General features: G+C 41.9%; 1 protein-coding gene across 2 annotated transcripts in view; it reads left to right on the forward strand.

Moving 5' to 3' along the window:
- The window catches only part of LOC148038693 (sister chromatid cohesion 1 protein 4-like), a 69,624-nt gene that overhangs the window by 41,064 nt on the left and 724 nt on the right, over positions 1-27,836 (forward strand). Inside the window, exons 7-14 of one of the 2 annotated variants that reach the window (XM_087674360.1) lie at positions 2-424; positions 563-698; positions 814-950; positions 2,485-3,575; positions 3,714-3,747; positions 14,377-14,436; positions 14,623-14,746; positions 14,847-14,997. In XM_087674360.1, the coding sequence (XP_087530486.1) occupies positions 2-424; positions 563-698; positions 814-950; positions 2,485-3,575; positions 3,714-3,747; positions 14,377-14,436; positions 14,623-14,746; positions 14,847-14,997 (2,156 nt within the window). The remainder of the gene's footprint in view (position 1; positions 425-562; positions 699-813; positions 951-2,484; positions 3,576-3,713; positions 3,748-14,376; positions 14,437-14,622; positions 14,747-14,846; positions 14,998-27,836) is intronic. The other variant, XM_087674363.1, reaches the window with a different exon arrangement.

The raw sequence follows: 27,836 nt of genomic DNA on the forward strand, positions 1-27,836 counted from the left end.
GAGATGGACATACCTGTTCCATTACTAAGTCACACACGGTTACATGAGAATGACTTGCAGGGTAAGGGTAAAACAGTGTTACATGCAAGTGGCATTCCACATCCTGAGACTCTGCGGTCAGCTGCTAATGCAAGTGGCATTCCACATCCTGAGACTTTGCGGTCAGCTGCTAATGCTGAGAGGGAAGGGAACGATTTCCTTTATTTAAGGAACCATACGCCACTTGGTAATTTACCAGCTTTAGAGTTTGATGGAGACAGTACCCGTGTTCAAAAAAAGCAAGAGAAACTTAAGGAAGTAGTTCAGCAGAAGTTGATGAAAACTCCTGCCTTAAGGGATGAGACACCTTTCAGAACAACACCTTTTTCAACTCGCAGTCTTGATTCTCTTCCCGGAGATGATGACGTTCTTGCTAGCATTTTAGGTATGTGTTTTTGAGCAGCTGCAGTGTATGCCTGATAGTGAACTTATGAGCCACTTGGTATGGACTCAAGAAATTGTAGGCTTAAATCTTATTGTAATCAAATCTTTGAAGTATAATTCTTTTTCCTTATGATATCAGGGCGTAGAACTGCCACTTTCCAAGTCATACCAACTCCAAAAGAACGGCCAGTCCGCAAAAGGCCAAGGGCAGCCCCAAAAAGTGTGCTGAAGAAAAGAAAGGGCAATTTTGATTCCTTAACAGTTTTACATGGCGAGTAAGAACTAGAGAGACTTGATCTTCTGTTTTGTTCTACGGCAAGCAATATCCGATTGTTTCAGTGACTGTAAGGTTGTTTTTCATAGGCATTTAATATACATCTTGTTTGACAGTGTCATCAAGGAACAGTTGGCAAACGCACGAGATATTCAACGTGAAAGGAAAAAGGCTCCTTGTACTCAGCGTGAGGTATGGAGCTTTGACAGAGATATTCAGGTTCAACAAAACTTCTATGAACCATCAACACCTGGTAAGCTGGTCCTTGTCAAAGTTGTGAAGTCGAGAAAGCTTTTGTAAATCTTAAAATTTTTCTTTGAAAGTGTAATTTCTTGATTCGCATTTCTCACACATACCCTTTTTGGGTATGGATTGGGACTAAACTTCTTGTTTCACAATTCTCCCATTCTACCTTTTTGGATACTCATTGACAAATGACATTAGTGTGCTCAGGCAGTCATGTGATTTGGACATCCATGTTTTTGGTCTGCGTATAGGCCTTTGTGATTGGGAAGGGCATATTAATGCAATTGACTATCCATGTTTTTGGCCTGCATATGTGCCTTTATGATAGAGAAGGGTGGAGACAATTTTTGTTATCTTTGTTTTGGGGACATTTTGAATGAAAAATCCACATGTTATCTTTTTGAAAAGACTCATTGGTTAAGTGAGACTAAAGCATTTAATTTTAAGTAATGATGATTTGTTCACTGTCTCTTCTAAACTTGGCATCTTATAATCCCTTTAATATTCTCTCTCTCTCTCTCTCTCTCTCTCTCTCTCTCTCTCTCTGTCTTTTGTAATCAAGTGGCTACCCTGGTGGTAAGCCACTTGTTTTTATTACCCTAGACTAGTTCCCCAAGGCTAGGGTAGTTAGGGAGTCGTATAAACAGAACTTAGGGCCTCATTTGTGCCACATCTCATTATATCACCGCACTTGGATTTTAGACCCTTGATACCTCCATCCACACACTTAGGATGGTGTGGGCTAATGGTAATGAAACATCAGCCCTTGTGATGGGAATTTGATCCAATATGCTGCTGGTTCTATGCTTGGGGTGAGCCAGTTTGGCTCTATGGCTGGGAGATAAGCTTAATGTCCACTCCTCTATGTATCTTTTTGTGCTTGTATGGCTTGTGTCATGCCATGTGTGCAGGTTGGAGATCTATGTATCTCTAACTCCTCTTTGAGCTCTCCCCATTCCGCTCCAGCCATGCGGTGGAGCCATTATATTTTTCTTTATTTTTTGATTAATATAATTACTTCTTTTTTTAATCGGACAAAAAAGAAAGGCTAACCAAAATTGTGGATGATATGATATACATTTAGCTCAACCATTTGAGCTCTTCCCATTCAGCTCTGGCCATGCAGTTGCACCATTATAGTTTTCTTGATTTTTGGACCGATAAAATTGCCAATTTTTTGACCAAACCAAGTAAAAGCTAACAAAAAGTTCAGAAAGCACCTTGTGTACCAAAGAAGTGTCCACAGCTGGTGACAATCCATTGATTGTGGAAGCTAGCTTGAGCATAGAATATTGATAATGTGGCAATGATTTATCAAGGTTTTCAAAAGCATCATATTCTGATCCAGTATCACTCACTAGTCAGTAGTCTCTTCAGTTAGTCAATAGTGTGAGCACTGTCTGTCTGTTCGAAGCATCATTGGCTTGGGATGCATCCTAAACCTTAATCAATTCAGGTCTTTATTGCTGCTTGTTCTTATCATGTGTTAATAAAAATCAAGTTCGGCTCTAAGTATTGTGTCTGTTATGCTGCATGTGCAGGACTTTCAACTGATCTTCATGAGCTCTATCAACTAGTTTTAGGTGTAAATGAATCAAAGCTTCCATTTGCTGATGTGGTTATGGAGACTAAAGAAACACAGTTGGGCGAAGCTTCAAATGTGCGGATACATGGTCAGGAGGAAAGCAAGGATTCAATTGAGGGCTCAAGTCAAGACCTCTTAACACCTGATTGTTCTAGAACTGCTGAAATTCTGCAGACATCTGCAAATGTTTTGTCAGAAGGGCCTATGGATAATCTGAAAAAGGATTACATGACCATTTCTGTCCCTTCTGCAGCATGTTTACATGAAGAATCAAGTGTGCACCAGTTGCTTTCTCAGCCAGCAGCTGTGGCTCCTTGGAAAGCAGGACCAGAAACTGGAAAAGAAGAAGAATGTTTACCTACTTCTGCCATAGAATCAAATACATTGACTCATCTTGTGCAAGAGGAGGTGGCATTTGAACAGGAACAGTTGCCTGTCTTGGAAGTGAATCCCTCACTTCTGACCCAAAGGGTGAGCAATAACACAGCAACGACTGATTTTCAGATTTCAGAACAAACTAATTTATGTGAAAGTATGCTTGAAGATAGACAAGCAACTCAGCTAAACAGAGAGCAAGTGATTTTTGGTAGTACCATAGAGCAGACTTCAATCACTCAATTACCTTGTAAAGAATCAGTTAATCAAATGGATGGTCAAGAAGCAAACAAGATAAGTGAATTAGAAGCAGACATAGATAGAGAAGCTGAAGTACTGGAAGTACAAGAAGGTCCAAACTGTGTAGAAAGTCTGGTAAATGTAAATTGTCTGCAGGAAGACGGGCAACAATATAGTGTGGAAAATCTTGAAAACAAGGAGCATAATGTAACTTCATCTGATGTTTATGCTCCTTCATCTTCCATTGATAATGCCAACAAAAACTTCGACTTGAAATCCTTGAACGAAGTGCCAGGTGAAAGCATCCTAGTAAATGAGGAAAATCCCAATAAAGCTGATGGAAAATTGAAGGAAGATATAATGCTGGATGATGAAAAGCACATTTCAGACACTCCATGCACAGACAGAGAGCATGCCCCGGACAATGATCTAGTATGTACATTGTGTTTCCTCATCATGAAATTTCTAAAAAGTTTCACCTTTTCTTTTCCTCCTGATGTAGTTGCTGATATTAATAAGAGTGCAAAGTTCTCTCCTCCCTAATTTCACTGCTTTACTGTCATTGTATAGGATGTTGGCTGCTCATCAGTGCAGAAAGAGACAGGTATTTATTCTGGACTAGTGAGAGCTTGTTTTAGCCTGAACCACTGCTTAAGGTTTCTCTAGATAAAAATTTACTTGGGCATAAGAGGTTAGGAAAGGGCAGTTCTAGTCTGTCACCAGGAGGTCATGCTAAGTAGCAATCTGGTGTTTCTGTTTTCAGTTGTCTGAAAACACATCTATGTGGAATGAGATATAGCTACTTAAGATAGAAGAGTACCTGATTGTGACAAGATAAAGTTAGATATGCTTGTGAAAGAACAAGATGAAGTTGAAACAGCAGAATACTGTTTCTCCTAAACTACTTGATGTATAGGTTAATTACTTGTGTATGAGCATCCGAGAGCACACCATTGTGAGGTTAGGGACTCTATAGAACCTTTTCCATAGTACTTTAGAAAACCCTTCACTCGATCACCTTTGACTTAACTATGCTGCAACATGCTTATCAACAACTGCGGATTGAACTTTATGGTGGGACATGTTTATGGACATGTATGGGAAGTGGTTGACATGGGCACATGGCAAGAGTATGACCTTACATGTCAAGGGCAGGAAGGGCATAACCTTGGAATAGTTAATTCCCTAAGGTTTAAATGCCAAACTTTCATATTAATGAGAACCTTATTAAAGTTTAGGCAGTAAGATCTCAAAATTTAAGTTTGGGCAGCCCCTTAAGTTTTGAAGTGTGGACAAGCCCATTTGGAAGTTTGGGGCAGCCTTAAACTTTGAATAGTATGTAAAAATGTGAAACCAAGTTTTTGCTTCTTCTTCTTCTTCTCTCTCTCTCTCTTTCTCTGTGGGAGCTATTGGGAGGCTGCTCCACTGCAGGTTTTTGTACAGCATGGAGGTGTAAAATGCATGTGCAACAACTATGTCAGGGCTGGACAGCAGCATGACCTATTTGTGATGTATTTGGGAGCAGTAGCACAGCTTGAAGGTTGTGTGAACAGCATGTATTTGCTGTGTTCTTTCTTCTCTGATGTTCCAACTGATTGGATTAGTGCTATGCTGGTTTTCTTCTATTCTTTCACAATCTAACTAGGTACTATAAGCGGCACTGGAGTCCTTGCCATGGGTACTCTATGTGGATAACCAGTGTAACATTGATTTGTTTAAGAGAAGGAAGATGACCCAGTAGGCATTTGCATTCTTGTCACATTCACATATTGGTATGGGTTTGGGTCTCCATGGCAACTTACGCCCATAGTTTATGCATTAGTTGGTGTAACAAAAATGGGCTAGCAGAATGTAAATCATATGTATCCTGCATCGGTTCTGCTAGAAGCATATATATTAGATTTTCCATTGTGCCCATGTTGGCGTACCCCATTTGAGCTAGAAGTTCTGGATTTCTGCCAATGTGTAGCTTTGATTGTTGTTCACCTCCCTTCAGGTTGTGGCTTGGACCTGCTTCTTCTGTGAGTCTCTGCTATTTGTGAATCGAGACTTCAATGTATTCATCACTAGATGCGAGGTAGAGTGACCTCAAAGGGAGATCCCATCCTCCAGCCCTAGTTGGAGATTCAGGGTGCCAATTCCTCGGAGCTTGGAACAAGGGAAAATTGGTGCTGAAAGAACAGGCTTTGAGGGGGATTGTTTTAGGTTGGTTGAGATATCTCTGAGAGTGTCTTTGCACGCTCTTGGATGACAAGATTTCTGGATCAAGGTGCCGATGTTAGTCAAGAGCAGCCAACTTTGCTACCATGTAAAGAAATGGTAGAGCGAACATAGAGAAATGCAAAATGTGTACACCACTTGATAAATACAATCTGATTAATGCTTAGTGAAGATGGGTGTATAGAGGTGAAGATGATACAAGGGGCCTTGAGCCTTGGTGTCTCAAGGACCAGGGCAGAGGTGAGATGAGAGTGGTATCAAAGACATTGACAACAGCTCCAAGAGTGTGTTGTACCCAAGGTGGGTCGCAAAACATAGCAGCAGTAGTCCACTGTGTAGACTGATAATGTTGGCAGTAGTGGAGGGAGCAAAGTGCTGGCCTCCTCGGAGCAATAGGAATCCTGGGCAGCTGATGACATGGTAGGACAATAGGGTGGTAGGCTGAGACAGCAGGCAATGATCCTAGGGAGGCAGCTGTAGCTGATGGAAACAGCTGTTGGCAGCAAGAAACAGTCTGGGCAGCAGTTCCAATGGCAGGGCGGCAGCTCCAACCAAGGGTGGCAGCTCTAGATGATGGGTGATGACTCTTGGAGAGGGTGTGGGCAGCTAGAGAAGAGAGTAATGGGTGATTGTTAAGGCAAAATGAAGATAATGATGAGGGCTAGGGATGGTGGCCACAAGATGGCCTTATATAGGGGATTTTTGGGCATTTGTCCTATTTTCCTTTTTTGGAAGAGTTCAGTTAGGCAGAAATGCACAATAATTTGTGTTGATCGAGGGTTGCAATTTTACTTGCTCAATAGGAGACACCTAGCATACACTAGGCTTTGACTGTGGAAAGCGGATACTTCTTTTGGCTGCCTTGTAGGAGTTTCAAGGAAAACCATGTGCACATCTGAGTTCACTAGTAGTGAATAACATATCTTTTGCATGCTTTTCTATGACAAGTGGATCACCATTCTCATGGAATTTGTGATAGCTCCTTCATTGAGTGCTAGGAGTTCTTAGCTAGCTGTGGAACAGTTATATGCGTCACTTTGAAGAATTGATAGTCATTGTAACCCTAGGTTGCTGGCAATCCTTGGCAAACAGTCTACCAGAGCAAATAGTCTTCTTGAGTAGAAGACTCGGTTTTTATAGAAGACATGCTTTACCATGTGTCTCATGACATTGATATGCTTGCAAGTATAATCCTCTGCTGGTTGAACTTTATTGGAGATTTTGCTTTGTGTGTGTCTCCTGCTTTTAATCTTTGCAGGGAAGTGTAGTCTTCATGAGATTTTGTTCAGTTATGATAATATTAAGTACTCAGCTATTAGCCATGGCTTGCTTACTTATGTATACTTATGATTGAGCGGTACTAATAGGTCGGGCCTCTCATTCCTTGCAAATCCATAAATTGTTGTAAGAGGATTGCCATGTATAGCCATGGTCATGATGCAATCTAGGTCCTCATGGACCCATTGTCGTGGATGATTGTCACAATATCTTGTATTGCTTCGAAATGCCTTTTGAGCTTCGATCGAGCTCTGCCTTGGTTGGCATTTGATTGACATTGGTCTACAGTGGCATGCTTTGTGACAGTCATTATGCCTAAGGTCTATGCTTGACCCTTCGGTATATGCTTTGATGAATATGTCAGAAATATATGCTCCTTGCATTGTTTGTGTTTGATTGCCACTTGGAGCTTCAGTTGGGTCTTCATTTGCATACTTTGGAGCTTTTCGATGCTTATTTAGGTTGTCAGATATTTGAAATTGATTGTTACATCATGTACTAGGTGTTATAGGTGATGCTTGATCGATCCCTTGATCTAGATGCTCCGTTGATATACAATCTTGGCTCCTTGATACCTTATGTATTCACATGTTATCTTTGAGCTTGGTTGCTAGATTAACATTGATCTGCTGAAATCACTGGTGGTAGTCATTCTCCTATTGTTTCTAGCAACCTATCTTCCAACAGTTCAAGATCTCCTTGTCACTTTATTTGCTTGATGAAATCATTGTTGGTTGTTTTCCTTAGCTCATTTCCCATTTCTGGCAAGTGGACTTTCATACTTGGAGTCCTGCTTCTTTATGTTGTCCTTGCTTTATCTTTAGACTGAGAGAGATTAAAACAACTACCCTTAGAGTATGTGTTCAGCGTATGTCTCCCATTGCCAATATGATTGGAAGCACTCTATTCCTTAGACCAGCATTAGTTTGCTTGTAACAGTACTATGCTTTTGGCTAAGGAATCTAGCTTGTTCTTAGTGATGTACAATTAGGAGCTAAGGCCATTACTTGCCCATGGACTTAAAGGAGTGAGCACATGGTTCGTACTCAACTTTTGGCACGATATGCTAGAATTGTTGTAGATTTCTCAACTTTGTGCATGATATGATGGAAGTGTTGATCATTGCCACCCTTCACCATAATCCTTGTTAGCTTCCTAATGGTATGGGGATCTACTAGGGGACTTTGACTCGAGGCACACCAACATGTACTATAAACCATCTTCAAGGTAGTGTGGATTATTCCAAATTACCAAGAAGATTGGTTAGAGTATCTTTATGTTTGGATCTACCTTTGGACACTTGTGAATATTGGTGTAAAGTGTAAGCCCTCGACAGAATGCTTGGGACAAGGTGAGCTGATTGTCTCAATTGAGGGAGTCTCATACTTGGAGGATATGACTTGTAGATTTTATTTGAATCCATACTAGTTCTCAACCAATATGACCAAGTGATTTTGTTGGATCATTTATCTTGAATTGTTGGTCAAGTGGAAGAACTACTTGGTGGCAAAGTTTACTTAGAGTTGAGGATATTGCTGAGGATAGCAATCATTTATATATATATATATATATTTGGCCCGGGGGGGGGGGGGGGAGCGGGTGTAACATCCTTGCACATCATGGATGGGTGCTTGTATCATGGGTCACTAAAGGTCACTAGGATTGAAGGCATGTCCTAAAAGTTAAGGCGACTAAAGGTCTTGCAATGTAAATGAAGATTAGGTCATTGCACAGTTGCATACGTTTATGTTACAAACTTATTTGTATGGTATGATCTGAGCCATATCATACCATATGTATCCATATGATTTAGCGAAGAAATTGACCCTTTTCATTTCACCCTTTAGTATGAAAACTGCCCCTTTTTAGTATGGAAAAACTCTCATTTGTATGATCATTGATGTATAATGTATGATGCATCCACTCTCATGTAAATTGTAACACATCTTGCATATGCGACATAGGCCATATAAGTTTTGGCTTATTACCTATGTGTGTTTATCTTATATACTCTAATGGCATTGCTATCTTGGCTTTAAACACGTGTTTTATCATTTGTAGTTCAAAATAATCAAGTAAAAAAAAGCGTACTAATATCGTAAGGTACCTTATAAAATCTTAAGGTACCATTTGGTGCCGTATTTTATTGTACCATACTGTGTCATAGCTTATGTACCCCACAACTATGAGGCATTGTAGGCTTACCTCAAGATTCTTGTAGTGTGAATATGTTTTGGGTTAGGGTGGCTAAGTTCTATAAAAGGAACCTAGGGCTCATTTGCACATCTTATGTTTCTTTATTTAAGCTTGTATGGCATGTGTGATTGTTGAAGTCAAAGAACAATAGTACAGTTTCAGAGTAAACATGATAGTAGAGAGAGAGTGTGTGGTCACAACTTGACACTTGATAGATTGAAAAGTAAGATACCAGGTACAAAGTACAACCCTTAGACGTTAGGATCATATAAGTGACTCAAGGTGCGTTTGCACATAGATGTGTGTAATGTGCGGTTAGTGACCAAAATGTGTAACATAAATATACAGATGGAAAATAATGTGATTGAGAAAAAAACCTCTCTTACGGAGAGTAAAAAGTGCCCTAGTGTCTTACGTGCCGATCACTGACACTCGTATGAGCGTAGGGGTGAGTAAAACCCAATAAACCCCCTTGGAGTGATAAGTGATCAGCATACAAGGATCATCCACCAAAGGGGATCAAATTTAAAGCATTGCAAAATGCTTGAAGTTTGTCGTGAGGAAGAGCTTTGGTGAATATGCTTGCCACATTGTTGTTGGTAGAACAGTAGACAAGGTTGATATTCCTTGCATGTAGGCTCTCTCTGACAAAGTGATAATGTATCTCAATGTGTTTCATGCGTGCATGAAACAGTGGATTCCGTGCCACTGCAATGGCACTCTAATTGTTAGTAAACAAAGGAGTAGACTCCGTGATAGATACATCAAGATACTCGTGATACTTGCAGTCAGCGTGCTCGTGGGGGAGGAAGGAGTTCGAGTAGGTGGTAGCAGGGGCATGGTTATTCGACGCCCTCCATCATCGAGCAGGGGTGGTTTGAGTGGCTTGTAGACATATGTAAGGCGGGCTCTAGTAGCTCACATCCTGTGTCTCATGATGACATCCCCCCCTTGCCTACACAGCCGCCACCTAGGGAGCCATCATTTGATGATGATGGTAACCTCATCAGTGAGGATGAATATGTCTCATCATCAGATGCCGAGGAGTCATCTCCAGACTCTCTTGATGAGCACTCAGATGGTTGTGATGATGATGATAGTGATGCCTCATCATAGATTCATAGGTCTCTCTTTTTTTTGTATCAGATATACTAAACTGTAGTTGTATCGTATGTTTTGCGCAGCCCAAGCGACCGCGATGGTCACCGTCATATATTTATCTTATTCTGTAATGAAATGGCTATTTCCACTTTAAATATGTATTCTATGGTCTATCATTTAATGATTTATGGTTTTTGTTATTTAAAAAATCATCTTAATTTTTTTTCGTACTAATATCGTACCATAGCTTATAAAATCATAAGGTACCATTTGGTACCGTATTTTATTGTACCGTATCGTATCGTACCTTTCATACTTGACAACTATGGAGATGAGAATGGCAAATGCTTTGATAGGGTGTGGAAAAGAGGGGATGTGAGATCAGAATGACAAATCACAAATCAATTTAAGATCCAAGAGAGGGAGATGGGAATGACAAATGCTTGCTGAATTGGTGTGGAAGCATGGAGAAGAGGAGCACCTTTTGTAGACGAGAGAAGAGTCAAACAATCAAAGAGGGGTCAATAGTCAAAGAGGACTGCGAGCTGGATTGAATCCAAGGAGAGCTGGGGGGGAGAAGTGCATAGCTGGAAAAGGGGTGATTGTAATATTTGCTGCTATAAGCTCTCTATAGAGCTTTGCAAAAATCTCCTCCTCCTTGTCCACCTCCTTATGTATACTTGGAAGAGTGTTGCTTGTCAACTTGAATGTATTAACATTCACCTACACAATGCAGTGATGCACGTAAGATTGATCATTGTAAATGCTAGTGTCTAAATTGTAAATTATAAACTTCAAAGTTTAAAAGTTAAAACAACAAATTTTAAATGTTATGTTTAAGTGTTTAAATTTTACTTGCTTCGGACTACTCATGCTCATCATAGCCCTCATCATGCGTAGGTTAGTGCGGCAATAGACTAGCTGCTCTAACTGTCGTGTGCTAAGCCGATTGCGAATCTTTGTGTGAATGAGAGAATAGGCACTTCAGTTTCTATCACATGTACTCGAAGAGCAGTGCTGGGCAAAGACGCTCATGGCTAAGGGTTGAAGGGTCTCCAATGTGTATCCAAAGTTTTGCCACCAAAATAAAGGCTTCACAAGTGACTTTCTCCTCCAAGAAGTGGGAGAATCAAAAGTCACATGCCCTCTTTGATATGCAGAGCATCCTAGCTCCTCCAGCACTACATTGTGGTCATCCACAGGGACTACACGAGTCAAATAAGCAAGCTGGTCCGAACGGAACTCTCTATCATCCATGATTGCCGATAACTTGTAGACTGGATGTACCAATGCGGCAAAACCATGGATGGGCTTATGCATCCATGTTCATCTCCTCTTTGCTATCTCTAAAACATGTGCAAGCTGTGTCTTTGTGATCACTGTACAAGCACGTGCCTCCACCAATGCCGATCTAAAGAAGTGAATGAGAAGGCCCATGGTGAACCCCTCGCAATCACTCATACGTAACACCTTATAAAAGGGAGTCACAACAATGACAACGGCACAAACTTTTTGCCAAAACTGCTCATTAAGGCACAAGTGCTACATGGCTTTGGCCTCCTCTGTCTCATGCTCATCCCACTCATTCCATAGAGTGGACACAACTGTTTGGCGCAAGGTGGACCGCACCTCATAAAGGCACTCTAGCAATAACCACATGTAAGCAAAGGGAGTTGAAGAAGGCTTTTTCAACTCCAATGTGTTATGCTCACGATACATTGCAAGCACCTTTACCTTTAGCGTGAAGAATGTGACAATGGATGTAGCTTTGTGGACCACCGTCTTCACCCACTTGAGCTTCCAAATGTCCTCCATGAGTAAGTCCAAACAATGACTTGCACATGGAGTCCACATAATTGTAGGAAACTCGGCCTTAAGCAAATGGCCCATGCGCTGACAATTCGATGCATTGTTGGTAACAACTTGCACCACATTTGAGGGGCCCACCTACAACCACAATTTACAAATTACAAGTATACTTATTTCTAAAAATACTTGGAAATTGAAGGTTAGAGAGAGAAAGAGTCTAGAGAGAGTTGAAACTTGAGCCTTTCAAGTTTCAAGTTTTAACTTTCAACTTTCAAGATTCAAGAATGAAGAAAGATGGGGCCCGAGGGTTGGGGGCCTTGCGGCCTCGGGGGAAAGAGAGAATCGAGATAGATCATAGATACTAGAGAGAAATTAATTATTCGATTAGGGAGATAGATAGTTATGCACAAATCAAATTTCAATTATGAATCATGATATTATCATAATAAAAGAAAGTGAAACAAATTTAGAAGGCAAATTGCAATGTATACCTCAATGATAGCTTGTCGAATGTGGCGGTAGATGAATGGGCCCATCGTTTTCCTCCCCCTCTTGCCAGTATCTATGGCCTGCAAAAAGTAAGTGCCGAGTGGACATGAGACGAGTATGTTGATGATGCCCCGTTTTTTATAATCACTCCACTATTGATGGCTGAGAATTAAATGATGAGAGACTATAGCATTGTATGCACCCCAAGCTATGGCGGCCAAGAGTGTGTAGGAATTAGGGCAATGGGAGGAGGGCTGAGCTGGTGCCGAGCTGATGGAGCAGCTGGCGGTGTCAGAAATAGGGTGGTGTTGCTGATGTGGCATAGGGCAGGTGACAAACTGAGTAGTTGGGAGCAGACAAGAGCTGATGGCTGTTTCTCAGTTGATGAGACTGTGCAGGCTGAAGCTGTGCTCTGATACCATTTGTTGAAGTCAAAGAATAGTAGTACAGCTTCAGAGTGAACACAACAGTAGAGAGAGAGTGTGGTCACAACTGGACAATTGATAGATTGAAAAGTAAGATACCAAGTACAAAGTACAACCCTTAGACTTTAGGGTTGTGTAAGTGACTTAAAGTGTGACAGATGTGTGTAATGTGCAGTAAGTGACCAAAATGTGTAACATAAATACACATATGAAAAATAATGATTGGGGGAAAAAACCTCTTTTGGAGAGTAAAAAGTGCCCCAGTGTCGTGACCCCTACATGTGGATCACTGACACTCTTGTGTGAGTGTAGGCATGACTAAAACCAAACAGTTATGTCATGTGTACAGGTTGGGTCTACATGGGCATTTCATTGCTATTGATGAAATGGCTGTTTGATTGATGTAATGCAACATTGTAGTTTTCACAAATGTGAATAAACTAGTGTTCATGTGACACTAGGCACATTTTCATAGAGGAATATTGTGTTTGAAGGTTTGACATTTCAGTTTGTTGAGCCATCCATCACTCTTTTATTTATTCTTGTTTGTGGTGAAGGCTATGAGCAGATATTTTAAAGCACATCATATAGAACTACAGGGTTTGGCCTCGACAAGAGGATTCTAAGATTTGTAGGCAACACAATCATGTAGTAGGCAGTTTGCAAAGTCTTATACGATAATAATGAAGTGGGTTAGGGATGTCTGCTAAGTCTTTTTGCCTTGTGACAGTTCTTTTGGAAGCTCATTGTAGATTGAGGGATTTAGACAACACATGGCAATTGACAATGATTGCAATGCTATGGCAGAGCTCCACGTGACTTGCAGGCTGGCCAGCTGCTGTAGCCTGTGTGGCAGACTGACTTGTGCAGGTGGATTGTAGGTTAGCCTGCCAATAAAAAAGGTCTGCCTTCCCTTGTAAGGGTGTTCTAATGGAGCAGGGAGAGTATCTGCCATTTCAGGTTTTCTCTTGTCTTATGCTACATCCTCTGCCTAGCTCAACCCTATTATTCTCATCTTGGCATGTGGGCTGCTGCCTTGTATTTCCTTCTTGCATATGCAGTTATATGCATTGTTCAGGACTAGTGCCAGTCCCTCTCCAGGTTTATGTACTTGCTGGTATTCGTTGCAACTTTAGTGTCATTGTCAGAGAGGGAAGTGAACAGGGGTGTGGCAAGGGAATGATTCAACTTCAAAGGATTGATCTGAACTTACCCAGCATGATAAGATCACAGTTTGAAATCAAGATTGATGAACACAGCTTGAAAATTATGAGCATCAAAGCACACCAGTAGTAATTGGATTGATGCTGTTCATGATAATCCAATACAAGCTACAACTGCCTGCCATGAAGAATAGAGAGACAGAGCTTCAGTATTCTTTTCCATGTGATGAAAACTCAGCAGGAAACTTGTCTATCAAACTTGCAAGTGGCTGATCAAGGACAGAAATTGGCTGCTATGGGCTTGAGCATGTTGGCAGGCTTTGCTTACTCAGAACTTACATGGCTTGCATTGTAGAAAGCGAGCAAGTGTTCCCTTTTTCTTGTGCTCTCCTTCCCTTCAATGACTTGATGGTTATGACCTTTTCCATTTTTAATTCCCCACTCTCTCAGGTTACCACAGTATACACTGACTCACCACCTGTGTAGTAGATTCTTGACACATTTTTTATGGTGCTCATCCACATGGATCAACACTTTTCTGGCACACTGCAGCTATACAGGACTTCTGTTGTAAAACAAACACAGCTGTTTCTGTGGCACGCTACTTAGCAGGTGTGCTTATAACTTTATTTTCTTGAGAGTAATAGTCGTGGTGCCTAACAACTTTTTTCATTTGTCTGTTCTTCATTTTCTGGCAACTTTGTTGGTGAAAAGCAAAGCTGTTGTGTTATCTTTTATGACCTTTTGGTATAAAAGAGATGAAAAAATGCCTCATGTGGCTTCACTTGATTTTCTCAGATCCAGAGCTTCCTGCAGAAGATGATGATATGGCATGTGATGAGATGGATGGGTTTGGAGATAGCTCAAGTGATGAACAGGAAGCAGGCACCCAAGATGATAGTGGCTGGTCCACTCGCACAAGGTTTGTTTCTGTTTCAGATCTTCTCTAGTTATCTTCATGCCAAATAGATGGAGAGTCTGTTAAAGTCACAAGATTCTCAGTATCTTGTTTTATGATCCAGGAATATAGGAAGGTATCTCAAGACAGTCTTTGAAGGGATGGAAAGCAATGGACAGGGGTTTAATGAGAAAGTAGACACAACACTGGGACTGGAGCGCCTGCTTCACCGGAGATCAAGGAGAGAAGCTGCTCGCATGTTTTTTGAAACATTGGTCAATGTCTCTCCTTTTCTCGTAGTATTTTGAATTGTGTGACGTACAGTTCTTACTTTGCTAGAAAGAGAAAGGTGAATGGCATATACTTGGTCTCATAAAATCTGCAGCTTTAGTTCCCTGCGGGCTATTTTCCTGAAAAAGCTTTGTAATCATTACAAAGTTCCAGTGCATTGAAACCATAAATGGCTGTTTGGAGTTCATGCAAAACGTGTTGAGAACAAACATAATCTGTTACACTGCAAAGATGAACCTGTTGGCCCCAACTGTGAGTGCCTTGTGTGGTATTTCTTTAATTTATTGAAGAGATTTCGAATCCGCTTTACTAATCTGCTGATGCTTAGGCTACAATGGTTCCAAGCTAGTATTTTGCTGATGACTACTGGCTCAAGTACCAATTTTGGCAATCACATCGCCTGCACAGCTGGAACACAACAGCAAACCAGTCCCTATTTTGACCCTGAATCCTTACTGCATTCCCTTCAAAATTGGTCTATCTTTGCTTGTTGACTCTGTCAACTATTGCTTTCATCAGCAACATCCTCTCACACAATAAAACCGATCCAATTGCTTTTTGGCAGACACCACCATGTATTACCAATCAACTTTCAGAAGTGGTGCACCAATGGAAGCATAGACAAGTGCTGAAATAAGCTATTGAACACAAGATAGAAGAGATAGAAAACGGAAGAACATCGCAAAAGAAGAGAACTCAGAGATGTGTTCGGGAAATGGAATCCATATATCAATCATGAGAATGACGCGTATAACAGTGAGTCTTTGGGTGTGTGGGCACTGGCACTAGCTCCTCTCTCCAATGGAAGACCACTTGAAGAATAATGATGATTAAATGAAGAGGAGGAGCCCAGGAATAAATAGGCCCAAAATATGCCAAATATGGCAGCTGGTCGGCTAGCATTTAATGCTGGTCGACTGGCATAAGATGCCATAAATGCCAGACAAAGATTCACTAAAATAATACCTAAATAATGACTAGTGTGCCTATCCCAACTGGCATGCATAGACTCACATGAGCTGACAATCCTGCTAACACCCTCTCTCAGATCATGAGGGATCTGATACAATACAATGATACAATGATAAAGGCTAATCATAGTCCATACTGTTGGGAATAAAGGGCCATCGTGCCTTTTATATGTGCACGGGTGTGAACACACCCTTAGCACATTGTACTTTCATACATATATCTATCTAAAACCTAAAGTGGTACTCTTATTATTGTACCGAAAAAACGTGTTCACTCTCTACTCTGCTCACTCGCACTCTCTCTGTCTCTCTCATTGCGCGTAAAGTCTGTCTACCTCGATCTCCGTGCCTAACCTTTCCCTACAAACTGGTATTAGAGCCAATGGCTCACTCAAGCTGTTGAGAGGTGCAATATGAGCAGGAATCGCTGGCAGGTTGCTGGCGGGCAACAATCGTGACTGCCAGAGTTGCTGTTGGAAAACAGGTGACCTTCTCGACGGGTCAAGCAGCTGACGTATTGCCAGGCCGGTAGTGACAGGTGACGTGTTGCAACTGGTCGGGGTCCAGCGTGGACCACGGTGATAGGCGACAGCTGCTAACGATGATTGGGGAGCAGTGAGCCCGTGACGATGACTGTAGCGGATGGACTGGAGGGGAGTAGCAAGCGGACGCTGACGAGCTGCGACCAGCCCGTGACGGACAGGCGACATGCTTCAGACGACAGCGGTGGGATTCCAGGCACACAGGCCACGACGACGTCTGGCGGGTCAACGGACCCGTCAGAACTAAAAAAAAAAATCTTTTTTTTTGAAACTTGCTTATACCCACCACTGATGGGGTTTCGCTTGCGTAAGCACAAGATCTTAGATTTGTGCAAAATCGGCTAAGAAATTTGGGGCATAACTTTTAAAAAAAAATCTTTTTTTTTTTGAAACTTGCTTATACCCACTGATGGGGTTTCACGTGCGTAAGCACAAGATCTTAGATTTGTGCAAAATCGGCTAAGAAATTTGGGGCTTTTCTTGAATCTGGGGATCTTAACACAGAATTGGACAATGTGACTCAGAAATTGCAAAGTCGGTGCACATTTGCCCAGGAATTTTGGGGCTTTTCACATTTTAGTGAAATTCTTTCAATTTCACTGAAATTAGTGCATGCAAAACTTGGAAAATTTGAGGATTTGTCCAGATTTGGTGCGAGCAAGATGCAACAGTGATATTTGTCTCAAAAATTGCAGGAATTTGTGACATTTTGTCCCCGACATTTGGGGCTTTTCATATACATGCACAAATTGGGCTGAAATCGACCCAATTTCTCGACATTGAGGCACATTGGACCCCGTGCAATTTGGGGCTTTTGCGATTTGGGCAAAATTTGTGCAGCATTTGGTCATTTTATGTACATGGAGATTGAATTCCGTGCAATTTGGACACCAACACTTAGTAAAATTTGGGGGTTTTGCTGAAATTACTTTATTTTGGCAAAATTGGACAGTTCTATGCATGACAAAGGAAATGCAGACGTGTGTTTGACGCTTTGAGCATAAAATTTTGGGGCTTTTGACCGTTTGTGTCGAATTTTATGCCCGTGGGTACATGTACAATAGAAATTGCAGCTGAAATTTTGGGATTTCTCATGTAATGTGATGCACATGCCCTTTGGAACAGCTGTAATTAGTTGGATAATGCTGTAGCACTTGGTTTGGTGCTTCTGGAAACTTAATTACAGATCTGAAATCTGTACTTCTGTGTGGTCATTTATTGCTGATTGGTACTTGTTTGTACCTTGGTCACTTGGGTGACAGTTTGGGCCTGCATTTACTGGTTTTTTGGTCACATTTGGGCTGAAAATCATGGCTGGCAGTAGTAATTTGATGCATATAAAGAAGCTTAAAGGCGTACATAATTTTGCAGTGTGGCAAAAACAATGCTACAATATCCTGTTACAAAAGAAGCAGGCAAAGCCGATCAAAACTAAAGGAGCAAAGCCTGTGGACATGGATCAAGACTCTTGGGATGAGTTGAATGAGCTTGCACGCTCAACCATAGAGCTATCAATTTCTGATGCCTTGCTCTTCAACATTGAAGGCTTGGATTCTGCATATGCTATATGGACTAGACTGGAAGAACTGTATGCACAGAAGAGTGCTGCAAGTGAAGTGTATTGGCTGAAAAAGCTTATGGATTTGTGTATAAAAGAAGGTACAGCAATGTCTACTCACTTGAGTGAGTTTAACTCCATTTTCAGCTAGTTGGTTGCCTTGAAGTTTATGATTGCTGAGGAATTTAAGACTACTTTCTTGCTTTGCACTCTACCAGAGAGTTGGGATACATTCAGGACTACCATGAGCAATTCTAATGTGATCGATGAATTGGCAGAACAATGCATCCAGTAAGTCTTCCAATGCTTTGCATACTAGGGGCAGATCACAGCAAAAGGGCAAATATGATGGCAAGGGACGCAGTTAATCATGTGGCAAAGATGTTGAATGCCATCATTGTGGCAAGAAGGGTCACTTTAAACGTGACTGCTACAAATGGAAGAAAGAGAAAGGAAAGGGCAAGAAGACAGATGATTGCAAGAAAGAGAAAAAGGACAGTCAGTCTAAGAAGAGCAGTGTAAAAATTGAAGAGGTGAATGTAGTCACTCATGACAATGATAGCGGGAGTGATGTACTCTTTGTCTCTTTACATTTTGGTGCACATTCTCTACTTGCAGATACAGATGATGACATGCATACTTGGATTCTTGATTCAGGTGCTTCCTTTCATGTCACCCCTCATCGTCAGTGGTTTTCCGCATATACAGGGGGTCGACATGGTGTTGTCCATCTTGGGGACAACTATGCATGTGACATTGCAGGTATTGACAGTGTGCAGTTACAGTTTCAGCATGGCTCTGTCTTTACACTTCAGCATGTACGGCATGTACCTCAGCTCAAGAAGAGCTTGATTAGCACAGGGCAACTAGATGATGATGGTTTTCATACCACCTTTGGTGATGGAAAATGGAAGATCTGTAAGGGATCTAGGGTTATTGCTAGAGGTTACAAGAGTGATACGTTGTATCCACTTCATGTATCTAGTGTGTGTAACCATGTTGTTGCCGTGATCGAGCAGCCAAGTGTTTCTTTGTGGCATGGCTGGTTGGGACACATGAGTCAAACATGAATGAAAGTGCTTTCTCATTTGGGTTACTTGCCTTGTTTTCGTTATGCTGATTTTGAGCACTGTGATCATTGTATTTATGGCAAACATGCGCAGACTTCTCACAAAAAGTCTCTTTCTTTAAAATCTTCTCCTCTAGAGTTAGTACATTCGGATGTATGTCAAATGCCAGGATTATCTTTAGGGGAAAATAAATATTTTGTCACCTTTGTCGATGATGCTACACGGAAAGTATGGGTTTACCCTATTTGTAGTAAGGATGAAGTGCTTGACAAGTTTAAAAGATTCTTGTCATTGGCTGAAAATCAGACAAATAAGACACTTAAGTGTCTTCGCTCTAACAATGGTGGGAAATATGTGTCCAAAGCCTCTTAGGCTTTTTGTGACAGCAAAGGGATAAAGAGGGAGCTCATTGCCCCTCATAATCCACCCCAAAATGGAGTTGTAGAGCGTATGAATTGGACCATACAGGATAAGGTCCGTATGATGCTGTCTCATGCTGCATTACCCCATGGTTTTTGGGCAGAGGCTATTATGACAACCGTTCACTTGATTAATCGGTCACCAAATAGGTCTTTTGGGGGGAGGGGAGTTTCCCAAGAAGCGTGGTCGGGCAAGCCACCTTCATATGCTCATCTGAAAGTTTTTGGCTATGAGGCTTTTGTGCACATTCGTAAAGAAAAATGCAGCAAACTTGAGACAAAGTCCTGTAAATGCATTTTCGTAGGATATGGTGACGAGGGTGAAATGGGGTATAAATTGTGGGATCCCGAGAAAAGGAAAATAGTATGCAGCAATGACATTATCTTCTGGGAAGATCACATGTACAAACAACCTGAAAAGACTAAGGAGGTTTGTAGGGTTGTATTCCGGGAAGAAATACCTTTTGGACAGCAAAATGTGCCCGCTGTACAGCAGCAAATACATGTTGTAAATGAACCTGTAAATGTAGGAAATGATGTTGGAAATGATCAGCCAGCTATTGCCCATGAAAATGAGCCATTATATGTGTAGGAACAGCCAGGACAGCAAGCTGTTAATGTTGATTTGCAGGCTGAAATGCCAGGATAGCATGCTGAAAATGGAAATTTGCAGGAACAGCCAGCAAACAATGACCATTGGGTTAGGAGATCGTCTAAGGCTACTAGACAACCTAACAGATTTGTTCCTGGTGCAATTAATGTGGCTGAGTATATCATGTTGACAGACTGTGGTAAACCGTCTTGCTTCAATGAAGAAATGGACAGACAAGACAGCAAGAAATGGTATAAAGCCATGCTGTTAGAGATGGAATCTCTTGAAAAAAATGGCACTTGGGACTTGGTGCAGTTGCCTAAAAGGCGGAAAACCCTTCCATGCAAATGGGTTTACAAAATGAAGGTCACTTTTGGTTCCTCACCCAAGTACAAAGCAAGATTGGTTGCAAAGGGGTACAAGCAGGAGCATGGAGTACTTTGATGAGATTTTCTCTCCTGTAGTTAAGATGACTACATTGAGAACCATTTTGGGCTTGGTTGCAATTGAGGATATGGAGCTCATATAGATGGATGTAAAGACTGCGTTTTTACATGGTGATTTGCATGAAGACATCTATATGTAGCAGCTTGAAGGGTTTGTTGAACAAGAGAAAGAAAAAATGGTATGCAAACTCAAAAGGAGTTTGTATTGGCTGAAACAAGCACCAAGAGAATGGTATCATAAGTTTGATACATTCATGCAGTCCCAAGGCTTTCATAGAAGTCAAGCGGATCACTGCTTGTACACCAAGAAGGCAGCAGATGGAAGCTTGATTGTCTTGGTTTTATATGTAGATGACATCCTGATTGCTGGTAGGGATACTCATGCCGTGGATTCACTAAAGCAAAGTCTTCATGGCAGCTTTGAAATGAAGGATCTGGGTGATACAAATCACATACTTGGCATGCGAATACTCAGAGATAGATCTAAAGGCTTACTCTATCTATCTCAGCAGGATTATATCTCCAAAGTTTTGCAGCGTTTCAATATGGAGGGGGGGGGGTAAGAAACAATTGGGGTTCCATTGCCTCTATATGTGAAACTCAGTGCAAAGGATAGCTCTACATTTGATGATGAGAAGGCTGAAATGGCCAAGATACCATATGCTTCAGTTGTTGGTAGTTTGATGTATACTATGGTTGCTACACGTCCTGACATTGCTTTTGCAGTGGGACTTAGCAGATACATGGCAACCCCTAGTAAGAAGCATTGGGATGTAGTGAAAGGTATTATGAGATACCTCAAAGGCACAAAGGAGTAGCGCATCTGCTTTGGAAAGTAGAAGGTATCTGTTGTTGGCTTTACGGATGTAGACTATGCTGGTCACGCAGACTGCAGGAAGTCCACTTCTGGGTATGTGTTTACTTTCACAGGAGGAGCAGTCTCTTGGATCTCGAGGCTACAAAAGTGTGTTGCATTGTCTACTACAGAGGCAGAGTATGTAGCTGCCACTGAGGCATGCAAGGAGGCTTTATGGCTCATGTTTGGTGGGAGAGCTTGGCATCACAGAGTTACCTGCTCTCCATTGTGATAGTTAAGAGTGCTATCATGCTAGCACGGAATCCTGTCTTTCATGCAAAGACAAAGCACATACAGGTGAAGTACCACTTCATTAGAGATGTACTTGACAGCAAGAGTATTGAGCTTGTCAAAGTGCATACAAATGATAATCATGCAGACCTTCTCACGAAGGGTCTTCCAGCAGAGCGGTTTGCTCATTGCCGACAGATGATGGGAGTTGGATAGATATATTTATTTCAGCTTTGTATATACTTAGACTTAGCTGATTCTTTTCTCCTCTTAAGGCACATTGCCTTTAGGTGGAAGGTTGTTGGGAATAAAGGGCCATCGTGCCTTTTATATGTGTACGGGTGTGAACACACCCTTAGCACATTGTACTTTTATACATATATCTATCTAAAACCTAAAGTGGTACTCTTGTTATTGTACCGAAAAAACATGTTCACTCTCTACTCTGCTCACTCGCACTCTCTCTCTCTCTCTCTTTGTGCGTAAGGTGTGTCTACCTCGATCTCTGTGCCTAACCTTTCCCTACACATACAACAAAGAACCACCAAAGTAGAACCGTGGATACTGCCTCGGAGAGAACTTGAGGTCGATGTTGATTGTACCAACTCTTGAAAATAGAGAAGAGTCATAACAAATCTCTGTGTCCATTGACAATGTCTCATAGTAGCATACACGACCATCTTGTCAAAAATGCCGCTGAGTTTACGTGATCATGGTTTCCACGTCTTTGGCCAAGACCACCCAAGTGTCCCCTCATGTGAGCTCGGACTAGGAGTCATAAATCCTGCTCTCTATTAAAGAAACAACCCATCATGAACTTGGATGCCAATCCCAACTCAAAGATTTGAACCTGCTAGATGTTGGGTGCTATGTTAGAGACGTCTCTCTCTGGAACATGTGCACTTGTATATCTATATAGATGGGGCTTGGCTGCCCCATCTCACCACCCTCTCACTCTCCTGGCATTGGAGAGGCATGAGGGATGACCGCATAACCTAGACTAGAAAGTAGTAGAGGAAGAGGCAGTCAAGCCCTTTCCTTGATTTGAAGAAGTGGATTCTTGTTGTGCCTTGGACTTTCCCTTGGGCGGAGGATTGGAGTTAGAGTTTGAGGAAGAGGATCACTCGTTGGAGGAATCCGCATCCCGCTTCTTCTTCTTCTCCTTCATCCATGAGGTTGCTAACTCCTGACAGTTCTTCCGCAAGCGTCCCGTCTTACCATAGCGATAATGCTAGGCCTTCCAATTCTTCTTCTCACCCCTCTTTGAAGCTGTAAATGTATCATTGGAATCTCCATAACGAGAAAGATGCCTCCCTTGTAAACACAAAGAGGCCTAATGCTTAAGCGACATTGAGGACATATGTGTAAAGATCATAGGTGTAGAGGATGTTTGCATCCGCAAAGCATTTGCCACTCCATTAAACTCTAGGGGAAGCTTGTAGAGTACCGTTTCCAGTAGATGTGCCTCTGCAAGGACATACTGCATGTGTTGAAGCTGGTCTTGTACTTGTGTAACACGGAGCAAAAATGATTGAATGGTGTTCTTCGGCTCAACCTTCATTTGTTGAAGCTGTCCATAAAGGGTCACAACATGCATGGGGAAAGGTGCCTCATACATCATTTGAAGCTTCAACTAGATTTCTAGTGAGGTCATGCAGGAGGTAACCGACAGGAGAATTTCTGTAGAAATACACCAAAATAGTGTAGAATACGCACGTGCATTGTGTGTAGCTTCCTCACCCCACAATGCTGAGTCATGTTGATGCGCGTTGATAGCTTCACCCTCACCTGTGACAAGGTCCTTTGTTGTGCCTCCGGCTTACCATGTAAATGCGATATAGCTATGATTATGAGGTTTTGCCCTCAAGATGGGCCATTTTGCAAACTGTGAGCATTGTGCCTTCCGTATCGCATTTCCTGTCGTGTTGAGGTGCCCCGTGACGTGTTGAGTTGGTGTTATGGCTGTGTTGGGGAATGGGTCTAGTGCTCGTGAGGAGTTCTGCACAAACCAGGCTTTCATCACAACACTCCATGTAAGATAGTTAGGTCGGCAGAAAAGGAAAAACACAGGCTGATAGAGCATTTAATGCAGCAAATTGACGATTGCAGGTTGAAACCCAAGCGCAGGCTGAAAATGTAAAACATAAGCTTGATTAGCAAGGGGGAGAAAGACTTGTAATTAGCAAAAAAATTGCAGCAATAACCTAGATCTTGCAATCTAATACTATGTAAGAAGTGGTGCAGCAATGGAAGCATAGACAAGTGCTGAAGTAAAGTGCTGAGCACAAGACAGAAGAGAAAGAAAACAGAAGAACACTGCAAAAGAAGAGAACTTAGAGATGTGTTCGGGAAATGGAATCCATATACCAAATACGAGAATGACATATACAATAGCAAGGGGGAGAAAGACTTGTAATCAGCAGAACAATCACAGCATGTTTTGCATTATTGTTTGAGTTATTGCATTTTAGCCGTGCTCGTATTTTCTATATTTTCTCAATGTGAACTCTAGCATACCTGTACATGGTATCAGAGTTGGTGCTCTACTAAAGAGTATATTGTAGCTATCGTGAAGGCTTGGTTTGTGTGAGATACATGAGTGGGGCATGTAACCAACTCATAATGGTTGAGATGTTTTACTCTTGGGAGTCCATTGTGTCTTCTCAAGCTTCTCCTTCACTGGGGCCTTGAGATGGCAATATCGCTCTCAACAAGGAGGACAATGCATCTTCCCCCTCATCTTCATCCACCTTACCAGATGTTGTGTGGACATTGAATGCTGAGTTCATAGAATGCATGCATAGCAAATGGCATGACTACCCTCCTTTGTCTTGATTCTTCACTCAATTTTATGTTGGGAGTTACGCATGAGTTGGCATCTGCTGGTGAGGCTGGCCTTCTCTCCACTTAGGGTATCACATTTGGTATGGCTGGTGAACCCTCATCTTCAACACAACCAAGCCCAATGCTTGGTTCATGTTTGCTATGAAGCTCGTAAGAGTGGAGTTGCGAGAAGCCATGGAGGATGGAACTCCATGGATGAGAGAGAGAAAGAGAGGTCACGACTGTTGCACACAATCTATTCAGCCTGTCAATGCAGGCATAGTCAAACTGACCTACAATCATATGTCAGTGCTGTCTATTATTGCCAAAACTGCCTTTTGTTTTCTGATTTTCTGTGCTTGCTGCTTTTTGGTCTTTCACAACATTGTCTCTCTCTCCCATTTTAGCCTTGCCCAGCCTTGATCTTGTCCAGTTTCGCTATTTCTGAACAGCTTGCATTTTTATGTTTCTTGATGCTTTTTTGGTTGTCATCAGTGAGTGTCAACCCTTCCGTTCCATGCCATCTGGTGATGTTCTCAGTGTTCTAGACAGACCTGCAAATTTGCACGTCAGCCTTGATCAAGCTGTCCCAGTTTCCGTTTTCATACCACAGGTCAGGGAACTGCTTTCTGCATTGGGAAGCAGCTGGGCATTCTTTTTCTGGCATTTGAGCAGTAGCTGGATATGACTTTTGATAAACAGCCTCCTTATAGCAGTCTGAATTTCTTTCTTAATGGATATGCAACCCATTTCCAGCATCACTGATTAGTGAAGCTATTTATTTCCCTTCGAACAACATCATTTGATGAAGAATCTTTAGCTACCAGTCTGGTCCCTCCCATAGACAAGAAAGCTTGTTTTGTCCCCCTCCTCAGGCACAAGCAGTGCAAATTCTAGTTCTTCCAAATTGTCATAGGCTTAGAAGTTGGAGGGCACCAACTATTATCTCAAGAAGCGACAGGCCAAGGTAATCTTCGATACCTACAACATGTGGGCTTTTGTCACCAAGCCAATTGCTTATCCTACAATACCCATTGATGATGGTGGCTCATTTGACCGGGATGCATTGTGGGGCTTGATAAATGTCTAATCCGAGCCATTCTTTTATGTTATTTTGTTCATCATATAGTTTGCCTTGCCCATGAGATCTAGGCATGGTTGTGAGTCTTTATGAGGTTCATATGTTCCCTCATCAAGTCACCTCGGAGGCATGGTTGTGGCAGTTGTCTGTTGCCGATTCTCCAAGCATGAAAGATGACAAACAATAAGTAGCCATGGAGTGAGTTTGTGTCTTTTAAGAAGGACACTACTTTTGAGGCTTAGCCACCTTCCTTTACCCAAATGGGATGTCTTTTACGCTAGTGTGCTTGTCTCATGGGTACATGTCCAGTTGATATGCCTGGGGGGAGTTGGAGCTGCAAAGGACGAAGAAAGGGAATGGATGAATGCTGAATGAATAAACCAATTATGCGAGGTGTGATACAACGGATGCTAAGGAGTAGAGGGTTGTCCAACAGCTATTGTCTCTTCTGGGAGCAGGCTGTGGGATCGTCAGTGCATTGTAACTTGTCCTCCAGAATGAATTGCAAGTGCAGCAAAACACCAATGCTCAAGCCTCGATGTTGGGTGGTGATGGAGAAGCTGAGGGAGCAGTGATGACTGGAATGGATGCCAAATGGAAGAGTCAAAGGGCAGGAGAGGGATGCATCATGCAGAGGCCAAATGCAAGAGTGTGGAGAATGGCTGACTGCAACATGATATCAGCTGTAGCTGGGTGGCAGCAAGATTGCAGGCTGCAAGCAAAAGATAGCATTGAGGTTGCTGGAAAAAACAAACACAGCAATATACAGTTCGGTGGCAGCAGATGATAGTGAGTAAAAGCAAAATGCTGCTGGGCATGTGATGGCAACATTAGCTGAAGGATGGTCATTGGCTAGAAGAGGCTAAAGGACAATAAGGTGGTACTCTTGGACAACAAAGGGCAAGGAGGTGACTGTTGAGAGAGAGATGATGATGATGGTGGTCATGGCATAGGAAGAGGGTGGGGACGGGCCGGTTCTGTCATCGCACTTCTTGCCCAACGAAAGCGTGCTTACGGCCCCCTGCGCTTGTGATTTGGTGGGCGTTGACGTTGGTTCGTTGCCGGAGGGGACGAGCCTAATTGATGTAGATAATATAAGTTTCTCCATCCAGTTAAGAGAGGCCCTTGAAGAAGAGACAGGGCATTGAAGTGAAATAGATTAGGGATGTAAGTAGAGTTCTTCCCTTTTATAGAACTTTTTGAGCCCATTTTTCTTACCAAATTTCTAGAAATTAGTATTTAATGAAATAATCTTTTCAATACCATTTGGAGAGTCAAAAAATGCTACTACTGCTTTACATAAGGCCCTTATGGTTTGAAACAAGCTTTGAGCTTGCTATCAGCAGATTGGTTGCTTCTTGGCTTTTGGAGGTCTGATTATGAACTGAAACTTTTACTTCAATTGGCACATGGTTTGGTAATGGGTTGTATTTCTCATGTTTTAGGTGTATGTGACTTGTTCATTGTACTGATCACATAGCTTTACACTAACCAGTCACTAAGCAGGGAGTTCTTTCTTGTTTCAGCATTTCTGATTTCAGCATCATTTCACTCTTTCTTGCTTACCCCTGCATTCTCACAGAAACTCCCCCAACCCACCATCTTGGTAACCCCATTCATAGCATGGTTCCCCATGGGCCCTGACTCCTCGCCTGTTCTGTCATAGGCAAATAGATGTTCAAGCATAGGCAAATAGGTCTTCAAGCATTCACAGTAAAGCCAAATAGTTCTTCAAGCATTTGCTAACAGGTCTACTGTTTGAGCCGGTATGGCATATTTAAGCTTGTTGTAGTAGCTGCTGGTTGTCCATCCTGTTGTTATCCCTTGCAAATTATAGTGTCCATCTACACCTTGAAAATGACTATGATCTCACCAGTAAATGATTTTGCCAACTTCTTGTTCACAGCATCACTTCCTACTACAATTTTACACAACAGCATCTTGAAGTGCTTGAATGGTTACTGAAGTTATTATTATAAGCTGGCCTACACGTCTCTGTATCAAAAAGCTTTTAATTTTTTGAATGTCAGCAGTCTGGACTGCCCCAAAGGTAGAATGTCTGCCAAAGCAACATCTGGCTACCAAACACAATTAGAGTTTTGCTAGGATTAGATGTGCACCAACTCTGATCATCTTAAATTCAGTCTGATGTTTTCCTGTATATTAATTCTCATGGATGCATTTTTTCAGTGTGTGCAAATGTATTGCAGAAAGCAACAAATCATAGAGATGAT

The sequence above is a fragment of the Lygodium microphyllum genome, chromosome 3 (genome assembly GCF_053477565.2).
Source record: "Lygodium microphyllum isolate KBCC chromosome 3, Lygodium_microphyllum_v1.1.10, whole genome shotgun sequence".
Classification (NCBI taxonomy): Eukaryota; Viridiplantae; Streptophyta; class Polypodiopsida; order Schizaeales; family Lygodiaceae; genus Lygodium; species Lygodium microphyllum.